This window comes from Dermacentor andersoni, chromosome 10, assembly GCF_023375885.2.
Source record: "Dermacentor andersoni chromosome 10, qqDerAnde1_hic_scaffold, whole genome shotgun sequence".
Taxonomy (NCBI): Eukaryota; Metazoa; Arthropoda; class Arachnida; order Ixodida; family Ixodidae; genus Dermacentor; species Dermacentor andersoni.
Window position 1 is genome coordinate 127034974 of NC_092823.1, and position 24045 is coordinate 127059018.

Genomic DNA, 24045 nt, shown 5'->3' on the forward strand with positions numbered 1-24045 from the left:
CCCATAATTCCTGATGCGATACGCTTCTGTTTACATGCGCCGCTGAAATGCGCATTCTCCATTTCAAACTACCCTTGTTTGGCGTATTGGATGCGATACGCCTTCCTAGCAAATTATCTCGTTTACATGAGATGTGATACGCTTGAAAGTTGATACGATACGCTTCTGTCGTATTCATGTAAACGCCGCTTTTGAGGTGTTTTTTCTGGCTCTGAAAAAATATCCAGAAACTACAAAACATGCACTGCATTCAGAGGATTGTGTTCAACTTTCTAACAGATGTGTTACAAGATATTGTATTACAGGGGTGGGGGAGTTCTGGAATCATGACCACCTGGGCGTTTTCGAACATGCACCCAAAGCCATAGAGCTTTCTACAGTTACTAGGAGCTCTGGAGCTGCAATCGTTGAGCCACCATTAGAATTATGGGCACCACGTGGATTTGTCCGATCCTCATCCTTGTGGCTTCATTACGCTTTACCTGGCCCGAAATTAGACTAATTTTAGAGGAATGTATACTTTTGAATGCAGAGGTAGTGAGCCTCTGCAAGCATGCATAATCGCCGCTAATTACAGTGGTTCCACTTGTCCATGCGTCCTTGGTGTAATGCTTTCAATATCGCGCTTCTTTTAGAGGTCCTGAGATCGAATCCTGCCATTAGACAATTATGGGTAACGGTAATGCAGTACTTTCTTAAAAATGATTACTTTGCAAAGTCACGAAGCCATTTAAAGGCAGAAGGACAAAGTTGGCTGAACTGTCTTGCTTGCAGCTCCTGTAGACAGTAGCTGCACAGTTCCCTTTAGTAATTGTATGAAACTACGCCCGACGCTAAGCAAGCGGAAATTGTTGCACTAGGCTACAATCAGAACCTGGCTGTAAATAAAAACACATGAGTTTGAAGTATGCAAAACAATACATATAAACGAGCAATTTGTAGTTTGTGAAAAATCTTTATTAGTATATCATTAGTAAAAAAAAATCTGTACATTGTGAGCACGTCAAAAAACACGTCACGGTTCGGGAACACACAGAGGAAGCCTCCCCTGCACCGTCAGCTTTGAAACACTGGGAAGCAGGCCAACACGACAGCAAGTCAACAATGAGATCAGAAACTCTTGCGAGCACGCTTGGTACATACGCCATTGCGCTGGGGCTGTTTAATTGGCAGGCCCTTTAAGCACATCACTCTTTGCTGGAAGACGACTGTGCCTCTGTGCAGAGCTTGATGTACTTTACGATTGAGTCATCTGCAAGAGAGAAAAGGAGAAACAAAAGGAACAGCACGTCAAGTCTGGGCCAAGAAAACTGAATTCTGCACAATCTCAAGCGTGAGGCTTTGGAGACGATACCTTCCACTCTGCACAGCAGTGCCATGGGAAGGCTAGTGCGCACAGTGCTCAATTCTGTGGTATTCATTTAGTCTAAATGTTGCAGCATCCTCAGTGTCCAAAATGTACAAAGCAGATACATGTTATAACCATTGCTCTCAAATATACTAGCAGTACATGGGCTACGAGACGTAAAGCAATGAACGATTACTAGGGCTTAACATATGAAAGCAACTATGCAGCTACGAGAGACAGTGTATTGGAAGGCACTGGACTAATTTCAAGCTCCTGGGTTCCTGCAAAGTGCACCTTACGAGAGTTCCTTTGGTCCACCGGGCGCAGTCGTTGCTGTGCCTACCACTCTGGGCTAATTTGACAGTGCGAGGAAAGTCCCGAACACCCGCCCCTCCGCTCCATGCTCTTTCCGAGAATGCCATGCCCTGAAGAGTCATGCTACGGGGCCCTCAGATCAGGTTGTAATTGAAGAAATACAGTACTGTACTTATTTGACTATACGGCAGTCATGATAAGGCAAAGGTGCAGTTATGGGTTCCGAGACAAAAAACTTAGGTATGCACACTAATATGGCGACAGAGTAGCGGATGGATTATTCATTCTTGGCAGGGATTGCCCGCCGAGTAATTCGAAGGCCCCAGAACAACCGATGTGGCCTTGGAAGCGTGGCTCGTTTTTTTGCTTCTCTCTTCCAGTCTGCGCAAATGTGAAACTGCAACATGTGAAAGGCAAGCCGATGCACCATGTGTTCCGAGACCCAAAAGCGCTGTCAAACATTGCCAGAATACTTGGTGCAGTGACACGTACAGAAGCCCCACCACTGGAGCTTTCCTTTCTACACTACAGGAAGGTGTAGTTATTCTCCCCAAGCACTTTGGTTCGAGAAGGCACTGAGGAGAATGTCGAGGTGAATTCTAATACTTGCAGTGAATATTAAGGGAAAGTTTCTCAACCTTTCCCCTTGTAGAATGTTCTTACCCAGTGATCCTTGAGATCTCGAAGGGCTAAGTAGGTTTGTCATGGTGCTAACATGACTTTGTGCTTGCCATAGTTGCCCTCATAGCCCACTAAGGACGGTGGAACTCGTCGCGAAATCTGTCTCTTCACATTGGAGTGTTGGTGCTTCTCTCATGGTGTCCGTTCGTGGGCATCTTTCTTGCTGCATGTTTAAAAGTTCACACTGTTTGCAGTCAGTGGCTCAAGTATCAGCGCCTGAGGAAGCATTGTAACTAAAATGAGTGGGTAGGCCTGGGCGCTAAGCTGGTTAGGACCTGCCTACAGGTTGGACAACAGCACAATGTGGAACTTCAGCAACACTCACCAGGTTTTCCCTTGCGCAGTCTGCTGGCATCATTCAGGTACTGCAATGCGAGGGAGTAGTTGCCCATTTTGTAGCAAGCAACGCCCTTGCGAAAAATGGCCTTGGCATTATTGGGCTGCATCGTCAAGACAATGTTACAGTACTGCACCACCCTGTTGTAATCCGTAGTCGGTAGTTGCAGCAGGCATGCTGAGAAAAAGTTTGAAAAAAAAAAAAAAAAAGGATTTAACCGTGGTGTTTAAAGTCTCCGCAACACACTGACGCACCATCTGGATATCAAATGTAGCTGCTATGGCCTATAAAATTACATATTAAAAGGGGAACCATTACTCTCTCTGAACTACTTCTACAGCCTACACTTTGAATTATGAAATTGTTCCTTTACTGCATTACCCTGTGCATTGCCACACACCTATATCATATTGCTACTTGTTGCTAGTTAGTTCATACTTCTTGTGGCAGAAAAGTCGCAGAAGCATGAAAGGAAACGACCAGACAGGAAAGAATGCTAGTTGCGAGTAACATTCTTTCCCGTCTGGTCTATTGTACATGTCTTGAGTCTGTTACACTGCAAGAAGACACCCACGAGATTGCAAATAACACGCACTGAAGAGATTGTCTAAGGACATAATGCAGCGACGCTGATGGACAGACAGATGTTTTCATCATAGGTGCATCTTGGAACTGCACAAATCCAACGTGTCCCAAAGTGGTACATTAACTCAATTTTGTTGATAAAACAGATCAGTCTATTGGAACACTATCATACAGAAGGAGGTAATGTAAAAGCTGCAAGTGGGACCTCCTGTGAACTAACATTAAAATGCAAACATGACAACTAATACATTATGGAAATGAGAAAAATAGGAAGCAAGAGAGGGTATGCACGTAAAAAACTATTGTGAAAAGATCAAGAGTTACTAGATTTGCAAAAAATGTTGGTGGGCAATGCACACGAAGTATCTTATTACATGAACGGGTCATGCAAGCAATGTATAGAATCTGTAAAAAATAAAGTGAAGAAGAGGTAGCTGAGCAAACCAGAGAATGTGGAATACATACGCTTACAGAGTATTAGTTTTCTTAGTTGATAATTCTAGATAGGTACTCCCTTATTAAAGGCTTAAAAATTGAAAGTGATGTATATCGTTTTAAATTGGTTAGTAGGGAGTTACGGAATGAAACAGCAGAAAAAGACTGTTGGCCGTAATTAGCAAGCACTTCAGGAAGATTGCCAGATCTAGAAAAATGCTTACGGTTATTGTTAACTACCACATAGCAAAATTGCGAAGTAGATGAAGTTTGAGATAAAGAACCTACCAGCGAGGTTGTTGTAGCATTCAGCGTGGAGCTTTTCCACCATTTCCTTTGTGGATTGGTCCAGTGTGGGGCTCGCTGCTCTCGTGATGGGCATGTCGGACCGGACCTGACAGGCCCGGAGGTACAACAGACACTCGTGGTACTTGCGGATTGCCGGCTTTATCTTGTCCTCCTTATACAGATCGTTGCCTGCCTGCATGCACAATAAAGGTCGCTGCTATGCCATACTCTCCCCCTCAAGATTTTCACGAGTCATTCTGCAGTGCAGTCACTAGTGATTCGAAATGAACACCCATAAAGTTGCCTGAAAAAAAAAAAAAATAGTCGACGAAGGATTGTAAGCGAATAACTTCACAGAGACTCGGAAAGACTTGTCACTAATGATGAGACTCTCCACATGTGGCGATACGAACTGAATTTAAAAAAAAAAAAAAAAGAGAATTGACGGCGGCCGTGGTCACCACGCTGTTTCAAAGGGCCCGTTTCTGACATTCAGGTGTGCGGGGGTCAGTCGCGCACCATCACTAGCATTATTTCATATTTATAGTTTATGCAATTGTGTCTCAACACCACGGAGGGGAAAACAGATGTCTCCTTCATAAACACCAACTGAACGCCTTGACGAACTTCGCAACTGGTTGCACACAGCCGCGCAAGTTTGAACAGCCAACGATAAGATTCTATTTTTACCTTCCATCGCAAATGTCAACAAAAGTAACAAAAAGAAAATACGAGTTGGAACAGACACATTTTTCGTTTTTACTATTATGGGTGAGACACGCTGTCAGTTATCCGAAGAAGCCTCATCTGACATGAAAAGAATGAACAAAGGAAAGCTTAAGTCACTTCGGCAGCCCGTTCGCTGCAATGCTGCGGAGTTTTCCTGCGCTATGCAGACATTCAAATACCGCATCTAAATTGCAAGCAGCATTTTAAGTACTGCGATTTTCTGCTGCTATTCCAAAACGTACTACTACTACAAACTATCCATCAAGAAACGTACCACCTTTTTTCCCATGTGAAACCAACCGAAATATTACACAACTATAACATGAGTCAAATGTCGAATTCATGGAAGACGCGTCTTTTGAGCGACACTGCGCCAATTCCTACATATATTTACGCCAACAAACGCAGCGGGTGGGCGGGCCCAGAGATTTATAAAAAAAAAAAAAAAAATGAAAGACAAATTCAGCCGCGCTCATTACTGACCAGTTTGCAAGCGTTGGCATGGTCCAAGTTCTCGGGAATGGTCAGACGGCGTTTCGCCGAGTCCTCGGTGGACGCGGGCATTTCGTCAATCTTTTCGGTTACCATCGGCGTCAGCAGTTCCGTCTCGGCCATCGCAGTTGATCCAGGAGGGGGCAGTGGCTGGGTGGGCGAACAGCAACGATCTCTTGACAAATCACGGGGCGCGCGTCGCTTAAGCGTCAAAGTCTGTCGGTGGTGTCAACACGTGTCGCCACACGGCGGGGCGCACCGCTTGCCTTCCGCTGAGCGCGATGCGACAGCGACCTCCCCGAATGTCCACTGGGGCCCCGTCTCAGATACCGCGTAACGAAACCACGACGAAACTTTTTTCACTTCAAGCGACACGTGATCAACCGGCCCGGTGAAAGGCGTGTCCGTTATCGGTAAACTACGAAATGGCGCTAACTAACAGAACGACTGAACCATAGATTGACTGACCTACGAGAATCGCGCACTGCTTGGTCACCAGTGGGTGGAAGCTTTTGCGCGATCTTTTTTAGGTTACCTTCCGAGGCGTTTGATTGGTTGAAAGCGCAGAAATCTACAATTCTGGAAGACGCATGCGCGTTTCTCATGCGAATAGAAAAGCCCATTCGCTCCCTTACTAGATGCCTGCCCCATAGAACGGAAAACCAGCTGCCAAACTCTTTTTCTTTTCTCCTCGCCACTAGTGTCGGTCGCGAGCGCCACATGGGGCTGACGGTACCAGTGGGCACTACCTCGCGTGGCTTCCGAAACCTTCACCAACCGTGCAAATCTCAAAGGCCATTAACTTTAATCATAGCTCAGCGTATGTTTACAGATCTTACTGGCGATAGCTATTGTAGAGCCAGACAACCAGCCTTTGAAAAGCGAACCCAAAGGATTTTGTGGACCGTGGTTTCACCGCGCTAACGACCACGTAAACACCATGTGCTGGTTCACGAGCAGTCGGCCACGCTCGCCGCTCGTGATGATAGATGAGGATAGTGTCGGTCGCTAACGCTATCTCGCGACGCTTATTCACAACTGAAGGCAAACCCGTTGTCCTGGGAGACCGAGTCATTCCGCAGGCATCTAGCAAAAGGAGGCAGTGCTCTGATGTTATTATTTATAATTGAGCATATGTTGATGACGATGAAATTTCAGTCGCCGTGTTAAGGTTAGCGTGCCCAAGCAAGATGGGATGATCAGCTGGGAGAAACCAAGAAAGCAATCAAAACATCCGGTCGCGGCGTTGCAGTAGTTGCTGAGCGACAGCCTTTAAAAATGGCCGCATGGTTTGTTTACATGTCGAGCTGCCTGCTGTAACTCTATGGTCTGCCGAACTGTGCGTAGGCTAACGAAAGTATAGCGAAAGCTCACGCCTTAAATTAAGGTTACGTCAGCTCAAGGGGTACATTATGTCTATTCTAGGTCTTTGTGTCTTGAATCGCCTGCAAGGCTGCCTTTTTCTAAGCAGAAACGTCTCGGCGAAAAGAGTGCTGTAGCGTTGCAGGTGACATGAACGACGCGCGAAAAAGATGAGCAACTCCGATGAGGATGCCTCCAAGTCCGCGTCTAGTCGTGAGGTCAGGCATCTGACGCAGTCCGTCGAGGAAAGTATCGTCAGCAAAGTCAACGAGCTCTCGTCTGCCCTTATCGTAAGACCTACTGTATTTCGATGTAGCACATGTCGCTCCCAGTCACGAATTGTGATTGACTGCTGGTAAATACATGTGGCGTTCCAAAGTTATACGGGTGTCCCATGGCGCACTTTTTAGTCGCGATTGAGCCCAGTGCGGATCGAATTTCTCAATCATGACTGGCTTCTTCGCACAATTAAGGAGCCAATCGTGGGTGAGAATTTCGATCCGAACCGTGCTCGAATTGTGATCAAAAGTGGTCTTTTGGCACCGGTATTAAGACTACACTGAAAGAAAGTAAAGGCGGTGGAATGATTCGTTGTGCATTTTCTCACTCGTCTTCATAAATAAACATCAATTTATTGAAGCATAATACCCTGTCAGTCACATTATGACAGATTGTTGATAAATGTCCCAAAGTTACGTAACTTTATTCGAAGGTGTTACACACTGCACTCAGAGAACGTCAGTGTTGTAGAAAGCTATTTTGTTTTTCGTTTTCTACTTAGTTATCGTAATTACAGGGGATTAACATTGATTTGTTGTGCAGTCAGACTTGTAACATTTTCTCATAGAAATGCTTAAATCACCTGCTCAAAGCACTTGCATGCAAAAGTTAGTTACCAGATGAAATTGTTATGAGAAAGCAAAAAAATATTTTGCTATTGCTGACAGAATGTGGCGCTTCGAATGTACCATACATCAAACATGATAGTACTTTCAGCAAAGTGGTCATGTTGAGCAATACTCTGCAGCACAGTAAAGTGAAATGAATTAAACCACATTCAGTACACAGGGGCTCAATTTATCCGAAGCTTAAATGTCCGTGGGCGCTTCCTTGCCACTTCTGAACTGAACTGGCAAAAAATTTGTGTACACAAATTTGTGCACCGAGAGTGACTGATATCTGGTTGTCAGGGAATGAAATTTGTGTTGTTTTTCACTCATCTCACTTGCGAGAATGGCACATTGTTTTCGACACACTGATATAGTTTGCACTAATCCCATTTATTGGCAGTTTTAGTAACATTAATTTTTATTTTACTGCACTTTCAGGATACGAGCACCAACATCCATTGCTTGAACAGCAAGATTCAAGCGTACCGCCAAGAACAAAATGCTGCTGTTGAAGTGGTGAGTGGTTGTACAATAGAGGCAAACTTTCTCTGGCTCTTCCCTCCTCTTTGCATAGACACACGTCTGGCCAAGTAAACTGGGCCAATCTGAAAGACAGTGTAATTAAAGATGGTAGTTTGGTGGGCCAATCCTGATACCGTAGCGTTCATAATACCTTGTGCTATGTACTACTGATGCACACATTCAAATTCCGGGGTGTGACTTTAGTTCATTCATCAAAGAAAACCCTTGGAACAGTTCAGAAGGAAGGACAAAAGGCGACAGGACAGAGCACTCTGTCCTTCCGTGTGAATTGTGCACAAGAAAATGTATCTTCCTTAATGAAATAATGTTTCCCCAAGCAGCTACTGGAAATGCATGACTGGAATTTTTAAAAAAGTAGAGAAATATATAGTGCTTGTAGGCATTACATAGGTGCAGTGTAATTGCACACTCTCTGCACACTCTTGTGTTAAACAAATGTGTTGTGTCGACAAAATTGGCTAACACATGCTGCTTGGGATAAGCTGTAATGCCATTGGTGGCATAGTTTCCTACAAAAATCACCAGAGAATCACCAGAACCCTGGTGCTACTGTCTATGGAAGCTGCAAGCATGGTGGTTCTACCATCATAAGAGTGATGTGCAATATGCATGGATTTGCCTCAGCTTTGTCCATCTGACTTCAAATGACTTTGTGGTTGTTTGAATTGGTCATATTTAGTGAAGCATTGTGTTATAAATGGCACAAAATTCAGTGTGATTAAGCATGTGCAGAGGAGTTCATTGCCTTCATGCATTTAGAAAGAAAGCTTGATTGCTTTGAAATTACAAGAATTTGATACATAATATATAGTGCAGCAAAAACATATCAAGCCACAAGCATGGTGATCAGACAAATCCATGAACCATTCATCATTCCCATGGCTGCATGAGCAATTGCAGTGTCAAACTTCCCTGTAGCTATGCCTAATACCATTGCATGTTATGTATCCTTGCAAGTGCCTTAATGTGGTTTTTGACGTTGGTTCATACTGGAGATAGCAAAAATAGCACAGCACCCGCATGCCTCATAGCATTAACCAATAGTAGTAACCAATAAGTGTCCCCAGCGGCGTATACTGGCAGGTCTAATGAGAAGCTGTTGCTTCACTTTGCCAATCATTCTCCGATGGTTTCTGCTCAATTTCTTTCTGTACAAGAAAGACAAGTAAGCTGACCTAACACGAGGCATTGCGTAACTTTTCTTTTTTTCAGCTCAAAGAAAATGTTGACGTCTGCCTTAGGCATATTAGCAGTCGGGAAGCTACTACAGTAAGTGATCACCATCTCTTGAATGCGCGAGTGATCATTTACTGTTTAACTTATCTATGCTTTGTTCAGCCACTGCAGTTGTCGAGTGCACGGGACTCCCCAACAAATCCGTGGCGCATGGTACGAGATAAAGAAGCTACCATACTGGAACTTGAAAGAAAAAATGACCACTTGAAGGCAAAGTTGGAGAGTGCACAGGAGAGGCGAGTTGCATCTGTGAATGTTTTACTCATTTGATTAATTGATTAATTCTTCCATTTTCTCACTGATTTATTTTCAAAAATGCTACTGGATGATTTGGCGCCAAGCGTATAGTAATATCAAAGCAGCTTTGCAACACTACCATTTGCCTGTTACAGTGATTCATTTCATTGTTATTTTTTGTGAATTCATTGTGCTGGGCAAGTGCGGTAGTTTCGTTGGTTGGTAGTTTTGCTTGATGGCAGATAAACAGCACAAAGAAAGATATGAGCTCAGAGAATAAGTTAACGTAATAAGCACTAACTTTTAACCATGCAAACATTTACTTTTTTGGTTCAAAGTTAGCATTTGTTACATTAATATCTTCAAGATCCAGATCCAAATGAACATAAATGGGCACTAACTTCAAACCAAGGAAACCAAGGTTTTCTTGCTTGAAATCAGAGCTTGTGGCATTTGTTTCTTCTCTACGTCTTCATCCTTCATCACATCTTTTATCCATTGCCAAACATTGTGCTCACATAGATACAGTTACAACTATCAAGATTTTTCAAAATTCTGGGATCCTACATGCCAAAACTATGATCTGATTAACATCTATCGAGATGAATACCACTGTTGTCAGGTTTTGTTTGTGCAGGAACGTAGATCAAGCTCACAGATGCATTGTCCAAAGAGATGGTAAAGAAGAATGCCTTAAGGCTGCGATAATGAGATGAATCTATCCCAATTAATTTTCAAATCATGCTTCGGCAGTTGTCCAATCACTGCTTGGCCTACATTATCACCAGGCAATGGCAGGTCATGAGTGGTAGATGGTAAGAAGGGAATATAATCAAGCGAAGGGAACTGCTGCACTATAGCGGCTAAATATTGTGTAAAGGCACCACTTAAGTGAAACACTAAAAAAGTTTACATTGATAGTAATTTATTCCTTCAAAACTTTATTTTCATTAATTTTGAAGTAGTAGGGTGAATATTAGAAAAGAAAGTGAGGATTTCATGCTGAAACTCCAACGCTGGTGACATCATGGATTTCAGAGTATTTTTCCATATTTAGGATGCGGTGACCCAGTAAAAGGTTTTGAAACTTGGTAAGTTCAGTCTTTGGCCCTTCTTTGATACAACATAGTCCATCTTTACCGATAAATAATGAACTAGACCTAAGCAGATTTTGCCAAAGTTCACGACGTCAGGACGAGCTTGTGCAAGAACTTGAAGATGGTGTCGCCACCTATCTTTAGTTTTTGCATTGTCTTGGCTGAGCAAGCCTCTCCACTGCAGGAGTGGCTTTTTTGGGTATTGCAGAGGAGCGATTTACTAATGTAGGTAAGACAATTTTTCTATTTAGTGTTTCTTTAATGCTAGCTGAGTGTTGTGGGCTTTGCAGTGACTGCACTGGACGTGATCCAAAGTGCTTGCAGGGTTGCGAGTAAGCAGGCCAAGAAGCTGTGTTGAAAGGAGGTGTCACACGGACTATATATCTATATTGGACAGGAGAACATAAGCAGGGAGGTACAGGTGCTGCCTAAAGTAAATGGAACGCACCTGTGAAAAATTGGATAGTTGCATAACTTCATTGAAATTAGTGGAATCACCGAATAGACTGTAAATATAGAGTTTTGGTTTATTCATACACAGAGTGAGCTTTAATGTTTGCATATGGGGTCACTGAAGCTGTGGACAGTAGTAGCAATGTTGGTAGCAACATTTTGTGATGCTTTATCCAGCTACAATGCACTTGAGGCATTCTTATGTTACATGCATTCTCATCAAATAAAGAAAAGAACTTAACGGTTATGTTGCTACTGATGCATTACAACAGGAGTTAAGCACAATCTGGTAGTTCACTGCGATAATAGTTGTGTCCTCTCTGGTTGAAGACTACACAGCAAGTGAGCAGCCGCATTGGCCGCTCACTCATCATCAATAGCCCAGTACTGGCAAAGAATAATACTGCCATGATCTGTTTAGGACTAGACGTTGAGGACGAAGATGTTTGTGGTTGCTGTTGTGAAGCCATTCGTTCCGAGTTTACTGCTTCGCCATTTCCTCTCATGACAAAACGGTGCAGGCAGTGAGTAAAGCTTCGTCCTATGGCCACCAGACTTTAGCCAAAAGCTAACAACAGTAGTACTTCAGGGACGGCAAGAATCCATCGAAGCAGCCACCACACCCAAAGCCTTCCACCTCAATACGGTCCAACGGCAAGCTCCACGACAGGAATGTCAACAACGACAATTTAAACCAAGCAGATTCCCTCAGCTTCAGCACCAAGGATTGTCAATGCGCCTCACGCACATGAACAGTTCCACGACGATGCTTTCGAAGATGTAAAAGACTGGCTGGACCATGTTGAGCAGGTCACCACATTTAGGGAGCGGATTGACTGCTGTAAGCTTAAGAGTGTTTGTTTCTCCCTTGAAGACTCGGCATGAGTGGGGTACGGGAACCACAAACTCTTTCATCCTTGTCGTCTAGTCCTATATAGAGTGTTGCAATACATTCACGAAAAGGCTAAAATTCTCCATTCTTGGCATGATGGTGACGATAATGTGTGTGATGATAATCTATTTTGCCTGCCCCAGTATGGGGTGTTTGACAACGAAAACTTGATGCTGGACTGTTTGGCTTTGTCACTTTTAATAGACTGAAAGAGAAGTCGGAAGAGCTGCTGAATTCATCGAGGCTGCTTTCGGAGAAGTCGCAAGAAGTGTTGCTTCTTCAAGATAACCTCACCGCAGCAGAAAGAAGGCTAGCCGAAAACCAACGAGAAGTTGAGAGGGCAACACTGCGTCTCCGGCATGTAGAAGAGGTCAGTCTCTTGCTCACCAGTTTGAATATAGACTTTTCCACATTCACCTGAAAAATTAAATATATGACCTTCAATGTCACAATGAAAACATGGGGAAAGCAGAAGATGGAAATTTAATTTGATGAGCCAATGTTTTGACACATGTACTTGTCTTTTTCAAGGCCTTCAATAAGACAAGTCCACTTGTCGAAACGTTGGCTCTCGCTTTTACCCTGTTCTCGTTTTGCTCAATGTGTTAATGTCACAATGCAACTCATGGGCCGTAAAATACGCTGTAGTCGGGGCTGTGCAAATAATTTTGACCATCTCCAGGCTCTTTGAGAGGAAGTTTAGCTCAGAAGCTCTTATGTAAGTCCATGGGAATAGAGAAATAGTTTTGTATGGCATTCCATTGCACCGAAGTTGATGAGGTTGGTTGCACAGATGAAAAAGCTAAACTCTACTGACCGTAGGGAACAGATATTTTATTTGGGCTCTAAGTAGTTTTGTGAAAATTATTGAAAATTCACACGAGGCATCAAGTTTACAACTCTGTAATTCGGTAATAGATAGTGATACGCCAATTTTCTAAGCTACAGCTGTTGAGATATCTGCAGCACACAAAATATATGTATTATACACTGCTCTGATATATATATTACCAAATTATGCTTAGTGCCTTTACAACACCCTCATAAAAATTGAGACATTTATGTAAGCTGCAACCTAATACATATACAGTCCGACTTTAATTTAATGGACACAATTATAAGGAAAAATCAGAAATAATGAAGTTCCAGTTATGAGTTTTCCGTACTACATTGCTAGAGTGCCAGGACACGTTAATGGGAACATCAATGCATTTCACTGTAGGTTTTGAGTACTTAGTTCTCAAAACTGGTACAAGGTGCAGAGTTCCTTGATGAAGGTGATGGTTTGAGTACTACTGGCTGAGGTCAGTTATGCAATTACAAAATGTCCCCTAAATTTATGACTCCACATTAGTGAACTGTTAATTAATAATTGCAACATTGATTATTGCAAAAAAATTTGGTACCAACCAGTATTATGAAGCTTAGTCTGCAAAAATTTCGTCTCAGGCCCTCATCTTCAGTGCTAAAAAACACACATTACAGAAAGCCTGTGGTATTTTGGTGCTCTTATTTATGCAAAGTTTGGTACAAATGTTTCAATTTTCTTGTTCATATTTGTCGCCTCTGAGCACTGATTCAATGGTTGTATCTCTTTAAGTCATGGTGTTCTGCCCTAAACAGTATGTTTCTAGTATCTCACTTACACAGGCAAATTTTGTGACACTTTGAGTGAGGGCTCTTTGTCACAGTGTGTTTCAGTTTGGTAACACAGTGCAACATGGGAAAGGAATGTGTCATTTGTAGTTGATGGCAGTGTCAATAGGGAAATTAACCAGAACATTATATATTGGTTATTGGCATTGAAAAATAACATAAACAATCACCTCAAGTCAAGATGGCAATGCAACCAACACTCAGGTGATGCGCTGTGAGTTTGGAAATGCGAAGACTGGTGAAGCATCAGTACGTAAAGAAAGCATGATGGCTTTCATTGGCGAAGGAACTTTAACTTTAAAGTGAAGAAGTTTAGAAAATTTGATACACAAAAAGCTGGTGGTTATATATATTTATTTTTGAAGCAGTGCTAATAAAGCTACATTCTTTGACTCAGAGAAGTAAGTGTGACAAACGCTCTCACTATCGGGTGCCTTCTGCAGCAGGTGTCACTGAACCTTTCCCTATGACAGCCTGCAAATGACACTTACGGTGAAGTGCAACTCTCTCACAGTAATACCGAATTTGTCCATCTGACAGGGGATAAGATTCATTTTGAAATGTGCAAAGTAGGTTTTTTGCAGCAAATAGGTTTGCCTGTGCGCAGGACTGTGAGAAACAGACGACACGAATCAAGAATGAGCTCACCCGTCTGGAGCGTGAACTGCTGACCGATAGAGAAAGGCATTCATCGGTGAGTTTAAGTAAACACTTGCTTGATGCATGGCTTTTCATGCATCTAGTTGAGTGTGATGTATGATAGAAGTAGCGTGGAAGTGAGCTTTGCTATTTCTTTCCTCCCGAAGATAAGTTACAGAGGTTGTGGGAACACTCGACTCTCTTGCATCCCCTTGTTTTCCCCGCATGGCTCTCACATCTCCTGCAATCTGGCTTCTCCGCATAGCTAAGCACCGCTAGCGGTCAGCGTGGCTGCATAATTGTATGAGAAATCACGCGCTGCTAATACCACCTACAAGCGGGGCACCAGGATGGACAAACTTGATTGTTCCAATGCATCACCATTCACCTAACTGTACACATGAACGATTAGGCATTGGTGTCCAGCATGGAGGTAAACATATTTGCTTGATATCCTGTCACAGTGAGTTGGACTTCCTTGATCCATCTGCACCCATGGGCATGTCCCATTGGTAGTAATTCGGCTACCTGGCATTGTTGCATGAAAGGGGCAATAAATGCCCTTTTGCGTGTTTGCCCTATTGCATTGTTGTTCCTCTGCCCCAAGGGCATGTTTAAGATCCTTAAAACTCAAGACACTTGTCTTCAATGTGCTCCTGATGGCCAAAGCGGTTCCCAGAGCATGAGGTGATCAGTAGGGCGAGAGAATGCAAGGTGCCTCAATGTAACCATGCATGCTCGCATCCGGCTGCTTTTGTACAAGGTGTCGCCGCTAGCTGCTACCAGCGCAATCTAAAGCATGTGGCTTGTACGTTTTTGACATGTGCCTTTACATTTGTACTAACCTGTCTGCCATCCGTTGCTTTAATCTGCATGTATCCTTTACTGACTCTGTATAATTGTTTTTTTGCTTGATGCTTTAGTGTTCCTGATAATCGATGCCTGGTTGAGTTGTTTTATAGTTAATGCTTTTTACTGTCATTGTTACAATGTATTACCTTTCTTTTCAAATTGGCACCTCCTGTACATGTGCAGGAGGTCCCAGTTTAGTGTACAGGAGGTACCAATTCAGTATGTGACCCTTGGACCTCCTTCTGTGTACTCTGTTATCTAATGACAAAATTATATGTAGTAATCAAATGTTAGTCTGACTGCTTCTTAAATACCTTTCTGCAGAGTTATTATGTAAGAAGGGGTAATGCATGAAAATGAAGAAGGCATTTTCAGTGGTGTTATCTACAAAACAAAGTTATTTTGTCCATGGAGGCGTATAAATGGGCGACAGTGGTGATGTTGTACGGTCCCAGTCTGCAGTTACGTGAGAAAAAGAAATGCTGTGAAATCAACAATAAACGTACAGCAGTGAGCAACATTTAGTTGATGGCCTCTGTGCACTAATATGTGTGAGGGGGGCAGTATGTAGGCACGTGATGATGCAAGCTGGTATACAAGTTGTAAAATTATGGTAAACTTGTGCAGTGGCAAAGATTAATTTGCAGCTGATTTGCAGAGTTTCGACGTCCTGAACCAACACATGGATTGTGTGAGGTGCCACAGTGGACTCCTCCAGATTAATTTTTGCCACCTTGGTTTCCTCAACATATTCAAAGCATATGGTGCATGAGTGAAATGCATGAGTACCTAAACTAAGGGGCAGAATCAGAAATGAGCTGACAAGTTTATCTGATTTGTGGTTGTAAAAGCAGAGGAATTTCACCCTGGAAAAGTAGTAATTATCCTTCGGGATATTGGTACAGACTGCTAGGAATGAGCACAGCTTAGCAACTTAAGGCTCAAGAATTAAAAAGGAGTACTGACATAAATTGTCTGAGTTGCAGAACCTCTACTATATGGTTATTTCATGTAATATGATGATTCTTAGCAAGTTTGAAGGTTGGGAAGTGCATATGAGATAATTTAATTGGATACTACAGCTGCTCTTGCAATGCTGAACCCGTCATCATCGACATTATCGTGCCGTCATGACACAGTAAGACTGGCCGACTTGTGTTCCAATTGGGCTAACTATAACAATGTTTCTCATAACAAAAAAAAAGAAAAGGATGCTGTGATGTTTTTTTTGACTGCACTCACATGCAACAGTCACAGTCATCATAATAATGAAGCAAACTAACATATTGTAATATCATGATGCATACTCTTCCTGTGTACCAAAATACTATTCCTATGTACCAGAATCGAAACTGTTTCATGGAAACAACTATCATTATTTATTTGATGCAAACTGCAGGCCATAGTCAGGTCCTAGCAGGAGTGAAGAAATAAACGTACTATAAAATGAAGGGCATGTTTAATCATATAAGATAACGATATCACAGAAAGAATAGCTTTGATTAATGCCAAATTGTAAATAAAAATTGTGTGACATCTGGATGCATATTATGAGCACGTTACATACTGAAGTTGGTGTCTACAATAACATCATGTTAAGCAATGTAGGGTGTTCTGGTGTGTGCCAGCATTTTCGCTAAGGTTCAGAAGGCTCTGGACATCCATTAGATGCGAAAGAAGTACAAATAAAAAAATTTCATGTCAGTTCTTGAAATGATTGGTAATTGAACAATTTCAGACCATGAGATTTATGGCCACGGAGCACAAAATGGAAACAGGAATGGGGAGGGGAAAAGGTAAGCATAAGGGGGAGAGGGTGTCCCCTCCTTCTTTCTGTTACCATTTTGTGCCAAGTGGCTATAAACCTTATGGTTTGAAATAGTTCAGTATGAACAAACTAGCCGAGCAACCCGTACCACTGATTAGTAATTGCCATGCATTACATGCAACCTTAAGGCTCTGCTTGTGGTTTACCGGACAGAGTCTGCAGAGTCTCCAGCAGGAATTGAAGCAGGTGCACCTAGAGTCAAGTTCGTGGCAGGTAAGTTGGTTTGACACAAATATCATGTTTATTGGTGTTTTGCTATAAAAAAACAGTAATGTTATTAGAAAGCAAAGGATGGCTGCGCATAATGTCACACTGTGGTATTAGGCTCAAAGTGCGCATTTTGAATCATTCTTGTGTGTAGGCTAAGAGAGAGATCACAATGAGGTTTTGCATAGAATGAGTCGAAGAACTCAAGATCAGATTGGCAAAATATCAAGGTGATGCAGTATTTAGCATGATCATAATTGCTGAATTTGAGCATTTATAACATCACATAGTGGTATAAATCTCAGAGTGCACACTGAATCATTCTCATGGGCAGGCCTTGACGGAGATGAGATTTCACACGGGGGGAGTAAGAACTGAAAATTAGATCAGCAGTGCTTCATGCTAGTGTAATAATTAACATAGCCTTAATTAACTGAAGGCTAATTCAAGGCTCAAACAAAGTGCAGCAGCCCAGAGGAGCAGGTAGACGATGTGGTCAGGTGGAGATGCGAAAATCACATGACCGGTGACATCATAGTTGGCCGCACATGTGGAGACGGTGCCTCCCAGTCTCTTAAGGGGATGTCAGCCAAGTCAGGAGGTGGGGGCTTCTTAGATGCACCAAGTAATATCTTGAGCAGGATATGAATGGGTGCTCTCTGCCGACGTACTCAGTCCAGGATGCCTCCTTGTAGATGCCTGAATAGGAGCCAGGTTGTTCTCATCACCTGACAAAAGCTGTAGGAGCTGAAACTTATCAGGCAGCTACATAAACTTACTTTGTATGGTAAATAACTTAATGATACCAGAAGTGTCCTAGTCTGTGTCTGTTTAAATTTATAAAAATAACTATATTGAGGGGGCAGACCCAGAAATGGTTGATTTCAGGTGAACCCCTGTGGTGTTGTGTGTCAGCTAGCTGATGGCTTCCGTATTCCTGTCTTTCCTTCCAGGAACGTTACATGCGTGAGAAACAGAAGGCATCTCAATTGTCAGAAGAAGTAGCCCAGTCAAGAATACAGCTTCAAAGGTGGGTAGAAAAGCAGACGCGATAAGTGCCTCATTTAGGGCAGCTCATTATATGGCGTGGGTGTCGTCTAGCAAGAACATTTTGTGTAATAACGCTGAAGTTTGGGGGGGTTGGTATAGCATATTTGTCGATAGATAGCGTAATAACCAGGTAGCGCTTTCTGTGTTTATGTGGATCTTCTTTTGTGTTGTGTGGTTATTAAACAATGTGTTGGCAATTTTGTGTAGTATCTTGGTGTGTGCCATTGTATGCCATAGCACAGAGTATGATGGTGATTGAAACAAAATATAATGCGATGGAAAGTACGAGATTGTTGAGCACATTGAAGATAAGTACATGTAGTGAAGATTTTCAGCTTTGAGTCGGTGTTTTATACTTTGACCTGAAGGTAGTAAGATTTTCAGCTTTGAGTTGGTGTTTTATACTTTGACCTGAAGGTAGTCACGTACACTTGCAGCTTCTGCTGGCAAGCTTGCGCATTTTTGATGTTGTAATTACTCATCACTGTGGCCAAATTACAGGGATTTGTTGTTTAATGCATGGTTATAGGTTGAAACCATGGCTGCAACAGCTGCATTCCGATAGAGGCAGAAGGCAAAAATTCACTTCTGTAAATGGATTTAGGGGCATGTTAAAGAACTTTAGGTGGTTAAAATAATTGGGAGCCATATGTTACAGCACCTGTTATAGCCCTCGTGTTGCCTTGGTGTGGCAAACTGTCAAATAATCAATTAGTCATAGATCAATCAATCAGTGAGTCAGTCAGTATATCAATCAATGATTTAATCGGTGAATCTATCAACTCAAGCTTCTTATTATGCATTATCATGCTAGCCTATAGCTGTATCGTATTGTACTGAAGCTGTGCTGCCAGTGGCAAATTCGCGTGTAAAGGTGTTTCTGTTTTTGTTTGCATGCATTGATGGAACACATTCAGTGACTCTGCTGAAAGATCAACATTGTGGAGACTTTATAATAACAAAATTTTAAATGTAATCTATAGAACTCATTTTCACTGCACTGATTATGGTGTTGACAAGGTTTTATGTGGTGGTTGTGAGTGCTCTTTAAGCTTAGTGGCGTCATATTGTGATTGCTGCCTGGCTCATTGCACGTTGCTTTTCCATGCTTTTTTCAGGTATCAAAAATTAGGCAGCGCTAGAAGTGAAGAAGTTGCTGAACATCTGGAGAAGGGAAGCAACCCAACAGTAAGCACACAATTTAATCATAGTGGTTTTTATGGTAACTGCAAAGAATGCAGCTTAACATTGCAGCTTGTTCTGCTTGCTAGCTCAGTGCAGTTGCACATATTTTTACATCGCCAAGGCAATGTGCAGTGAAATCTCATTATGATTGCCACATTAGCGAACCTTTCAGATTATTGAACTTTTCAGAACTCCCCAGCTAACTTCTTATGGTTTCAATGTAAAAATATTTCAGTACTATGAACTTCTGAATACCGAACTTTCCTAATAACAATCGTTATTGAAGTTTCCTGTCATGTTAATGCCTCAGTGCTACGAAATAATATTCCAAAATTTGGGGATTCTTAGATTTCCGTGTATCTTTCATGGCAGCTGAAGCAGTAGGCTAGCAGACCACAAGGCGCAGACAGTGGACACCACGGCGCGCAGGTTTGGAAATCCTGAGACGGCACTCTAAAAAAAAAAAAAGAAAAAAAAAAGAAAGAAAGACGATAGAGATTTTTTTTAAAATCTTTTTTTCAGATCGAAGTAATGAAAGTTAGGGCCCATAGAAATGCATGGGTGCCAGCCGGGACCTTCGGACGGGATTGAAACTGAACAATAGAACAGAAGTCTACTGTATGAGTTATCTATGCACGCAGCCTCTTTCTGCATTAATGCTATTTCTTTTGTGACACCCATCATCCACTGCATTTAATCATAATTCCTTTTGTTTTTCTTGTGACAAAGCAGAGTCCGGAGTTGGAGGACATGAGGACAAAGTACGACGTCCTGAAAAAGGAATTGATGCAGCTAAAGAGAAAAGTTGTTCAGGTATTGCGGTGATCTAGCTGTCCTCTTCAATTCTGCCTCTGTTAATGACTTGCTTTTAGAGTGATAGCTCTTCCAAGTTTGTGCATTATACATCTCAGACAGTAGATCTGTGAGTGGGTGGAAAGCCCAAATGGAGAAGTTTTCTTTTTCTGTAAGATCACACAGCTTACAGTTAGTATAGCAGGCTTTGTAGTTGTCCTTGAAATCCTCGAAAACCCTTGAATGTAAAACTTCCATTTCCAAGTCCTTGAAAGCCATTAAGTTTCAGAGAGCGGTTAAATATGCTGGAACATTTCTTTCGGTTAAGCTTAGTGGATTTTATGTGTGTATTCTGCCCATAAAGCTTGTGCAAGTCAAGAGTTGAGCCAACCCAATTAGCTTTTTCAAAGTAGGCAGTGAGGTAGGGAGAGGCGGCCCGTGACAGATTTATGTGGAAAAGGTCTAGCAAGCACTCTTTTATTCCATGTGCAATAAATGTTTACTCATTATTTTTAAGGCAGTGTCTGAATTTCTTTTATAGTGCTGCTACAAACCTTGTAATTATTTGAACAGTACGTATATTTTAAAGCTCACTGTGTTGAATGTGTTTCCACCTGCTGCGGTAGCTCACTGGCTCGGGCGTTGCACTGCATAGGGGCGGAATGCAAAAACCCTCGTGGACTATTCATTGGGTGCACATTGAACCCCAGGTGGTCAAAGTTAATCCAGAGTTTCCACTATGGTGTGACTTGAACGGATGATCAGGAACAAACAGTTGAATTGAAGAATGCTAAATCATAGAAAGCTCCAAAAAGTTCAGACATCAAAAGGTAAAACAAGAAAATATGCCAACATCACAAAATGTCATAAGCATATCTAGTAGTGGTAAGAGCTGAAAAACGGTCGCATTTCACGAAGTTTCTGTGGCACAAAAAACATCTATATTCAGGGAGGTTTATTGCAAATTAGTACCTCAGAAGCCCACATGGTGGAGGAAGTTTCATTTTCACAGAACTGACTCGCCGTATTCAGTGTTCCTTTGCTGCTTCGAGTTGTTGATTAATCCGGCCTCGCCCTGCTTCCTGCTAGCCTCCTGGTTAGCTCAGATGGTAGACTTTCTGCCAACAAAAGTTGTTGGTCCTATTGTATGTTTGATTTTTGAATTTTTCTTTGACTGTAAAGCTTTCTTTCTGAGATACCTGTGTAGGTAGTACTTCATCCTACCCTCCAGTAGATGACAATTTCACTCTTTTATCAGCACAAGGTATGCGTAAAATAGCATAACTTCTGCTAATTATTGGTAAGCTCTGGTATTCAGCTGTTTACTTGTTTAGTTTTATAAATAGCATGAATGTGTTACTGTGGCATTGCATATTTACCAAGTACCACTTCTAGTTTGTAAGAAGTGTAACACACAGTATGATAAATGCGTTTTGTGTACAGAACTAAGATGTTCCACGACTGCCTGATCACCTAAGGGGCACTGCGCTCAGAGTGAACAGGAAATTTATTGTGGAATGAATGAAATAACAAGGTGTATTGTTCAAAAGAATTTATCATAAATAGTTATGACTTAAAGCAGTTGTTTTAAATAAGCACTCAAACCTCACGTCTTCACAGCTATATATTACTAGGAAAATTTTTGTTTTTTTACTTCTTGCCTACATGGTGTACTTGAGGCCACTCTGGGAAGGGAGTACAGTTAGCATTGAGCTGTGCTTCTTGTGTATTTAAAAATTTTATTTCTTGGTAAAAGATGTTATATTTCCTGTCTCATGCAACATGCAGAATGGGACTGCCCAAGACTTCTCGGTGATTGCCGATCCCGAAGAGTTTAACAGGTACTCACTTTGTTTGTTACCTTTAGAGGCATGGTTTGGTGTTGCAGTGGCATGATGTTAGAGGAATCTTTACCTCAAGGCCAACTACAATTTTCCTGTTCAAGTACATGTGAGTGCAGGAATGCTATCATTAGGTAACAGACAGATCGATTCTAATTAAATACGGTATTGAGGCCTAGGCAGGTAGGGCTCAATGAAGGCCAAGTGCACCTTCCATTCTGGCAGATGATGGCGAAACCATGTACTGAAACTGTTTACTTGATTAAAATAAACACTTGGAGGAAGAATACATAGCTCACGCCATAAAAAAGGCAGTGGCTTGCGACCAGCTGCTGCGCTAGGTGAGTTCTGTGAGGGACCCCGCCGCACCTCAGATGACATAATGCCCAGTGTTTGTAGCTGCTGAAGCGTGTTATGCCTGAAGGCGACAAAGGATGCAGTTTTGTTTTCAGCCACTCGTGGATGCGCAGGACAAAGTTTTGTCTAAGAGAGAACGCTCAGCTTTTCTGACTTTAGGAAGCACAGTTTTGATTTAGGGACTCATAGTTTTTACAAAAGAACTGTAAAAAAAATGGTAAGTTTAGGAAAAGTTGAAGAAAAGTTGAAGTTGAAGTTTAGAAATGCATAATTGTGTGGCAGAACAGATGTTGCAGTTTTGTAAACTGCATGTGTTAAGAGCATCTGAAGGGGACAAATTTTATAAATTAGTTTTTGTCTTACATGAGCAGCTTACAAGTTTACAGTTTATGCAAAATTGTTGCACTGTTTATGATGCTTTGCAAAAGTCCTGCTCTCAAATTAGCAGTATATTTCAGAACAGAGTGTAACAAATCAATTTTGTCTTTGTCAGGTGTCTCAGCACATTTTACAGAATTGTTTTGTCAAAGAAGGTAATTCATGACATTGAAGTTTAGCTGTCATTTCAACGAGTAAGAACCGGCTTTTCGCCCGTGAAGGTGTGCTATGAAATACATTGACGTTCCAGTTGACAGTTTCTCAAAAGCATCCCTCTAGCAGTTCTGGAAAAGCTTTGACCAAAACACCAGTGCATTCTTTTTCTTCTCTAAACTGGTGATCTGGTCCTAGGATTTCTGCTTAGCAGACACAGCTCCACTAGTGCTCGGCTTCGGTTTCAGCTAAAGCGACTGAGTTGAATAGCTTAGTTGCCTGGACATTGCAATTTGTCCTGTATATTCACCTATTCATGTAATTTATACCTGAACAGGCTGAATTGCATTGTATGCTATATGCAATCATAAAAAAAAAGGTCTGTTTGAAATAAATAAAACACTTAGTATATGAAAAGTGAAAAATAAATGTCTTCTTGCATAATCTTGTTCACATAAAAGTAGCAAAATATTGTTCTGCTTCACCACAGGTTGATCCTGGAAAAGAGAGACATTGAAGAAGTGTGCTTGAGTTTCGACCGCAAGTTTCAAAAGCAGGTGCGTTGACATTTTTGGGCCATAATTTCCAAGAAAGCCTTGCGCAATTTGGTTGAGCATGCATTGTTGCCACAATGGTGACAATGGTGACAATGTGTGACAATAGCATAAAACTGTTCCACTCTGTTTTTACCGTGAATCTGCCAATATCCGTTCATGATTGGTCAAATTTGGGAAAGTTAATGGTGGATTTGGAGGAAAAACATAGTGGAGTAGTGTTACATTATTGTGACCCAGGGTATATCTGTATTGTTCCCATGGCCTTTGCCATGCTGTCTTGACTTTTATTTTGAAAAGAATGAATATAGCTACAGAATGATGGTGCCAGTGGTGATAGTGTGAATGGGCTTGAGTGCCTGTGCACAATAATTGCTATCGTAATAAAAAGCCTATACAAACACAACGTGAAACAAACTAGCACACTATCTCGAGAATGTTGGCAACAGTGAATAAAGCTAACAATGTGAGAAGTGGATCTGTGCTAGTGGCTGTAAATGGGATGTGATACTTTATTTTCCTCCTGGTAACAAGAGTGTACATACTGCAGGACAAAATTGAAAAAAAAAAGATAGCAATTAATTGTTTTTTATGTGTTGTTAAAGAACTAATTATAGAAAAACCGCAACGCAA

General features: G+C 41.9%; 2 protein-coding genes across 5 annotated transcripts in view; one reads left to right on the plus strand and one right to left on the minus strand.

Annotated features, from left to right (window-relative positions):
* Positions 1 to 935: 935 nt before the first annotated feature.
* Positions 936 to 5823, minus strand: LOC126544992 (tetratricopeptide repeat protein 9C-like). The gene is made up of 4 exons (XM_050192579.3): positions 5202 to 5823; positions 3990 to 4182; positions 2670 to 2858; positions 936 to 1252 (listed from the first exon to the last, which is right to left on the minus strand). The coding sequence occupies exons 1-4, from the start codon at positions 5331 to 5333 to the stop codon at positions 1188 to 1190; spliced, it is 579 nt and encodes a 192-aa protein (XP_050048536.1). The 5' UTR covers positions 5334 to 5823; the 3' UTR covers positions 936 to 1187.
* A 466-nt stretch (positions 5824 to 6289) lies between these two features.
* The window catches only part of LOC126544993 (uncharacterized), a 46113-nt gene continuing 28357 nt past the window's right edge, over positions 6290 to 24045 (plus strand). Inside the window, exons 1-12 of one of the 4 annotated variants that reach the window (XM_055078052.2) lie at positions 6290 to 6862; positions 7901 to 7978; positions 9218 to 9274; positions 9344 to 9477; positions 12125 to 12290; positions 14184 to 14270; positions 17049 to 17108; positions 18056 to 18132; positions 19271 to 19340; positions 20067 to 20150; positions 21918 to 21970; positions 23349 to 23415. In XM_055078052.2, coding sequence (XP_054934027.1) covers positions 6743 to 6862; positions 7901 to 7978; positions 9218 to 9274; positions 9344 to 9477; positions 12125 to 12290; positions 14184 to 14270; positions 17049 to 17108; positions 18056 to 18132; positions 19271 to 19340; positions 20067 to 20150; positions 21918 to 21970; positions 23349 to 23415 — 1053 coding nt within the window. In that variant the 5' untranslated portion in view covers positions 6290 to 6742. The remainder of the gene's footprint in view (positions 6863 to 7900; positions 7979 to 9217; positions 9275 to 9343; positions 9478 to 12124; positions 12291 to 14183; positions 14271 to 17048; positions 17109 to 18055; positions 18133 to 19270; positions 19341 to 20066; positions 20151 to 21917; positions 21971 to 23348; positions 23416 to 24045) is intronic. The other 3 variants (XM_055078053.2, XM_050192580.3, XM_072285030.1) reach the window with 3 other exon arrangements.

Excerpts from the sequence above, each read along its gene's own strand:
- LOC126544992 (XM_050192579.3), bottom strand. The coding sequence starts at position 5,333 with ATGGCCGAGACGGAACTGCTGACGCCGATGGTAACCGAAAAGATTGAC. Across the intron at positions 2,859-3,989 it reads ATGCTACAACAACCTCGCTG|CATGCCTGCTGCAACTACCG; the intron begins GTAGGTTCTTTA and ends ACTTTTTCTCAG. Across the intron at positions 1,253-2,669 it reads ACTGCGCAAGGGAAAACCTG|ATGACTCAATCGTAAAGTAC; the intron begins GTGAGTGTTGCT and ends TCTCTCTTGCAG.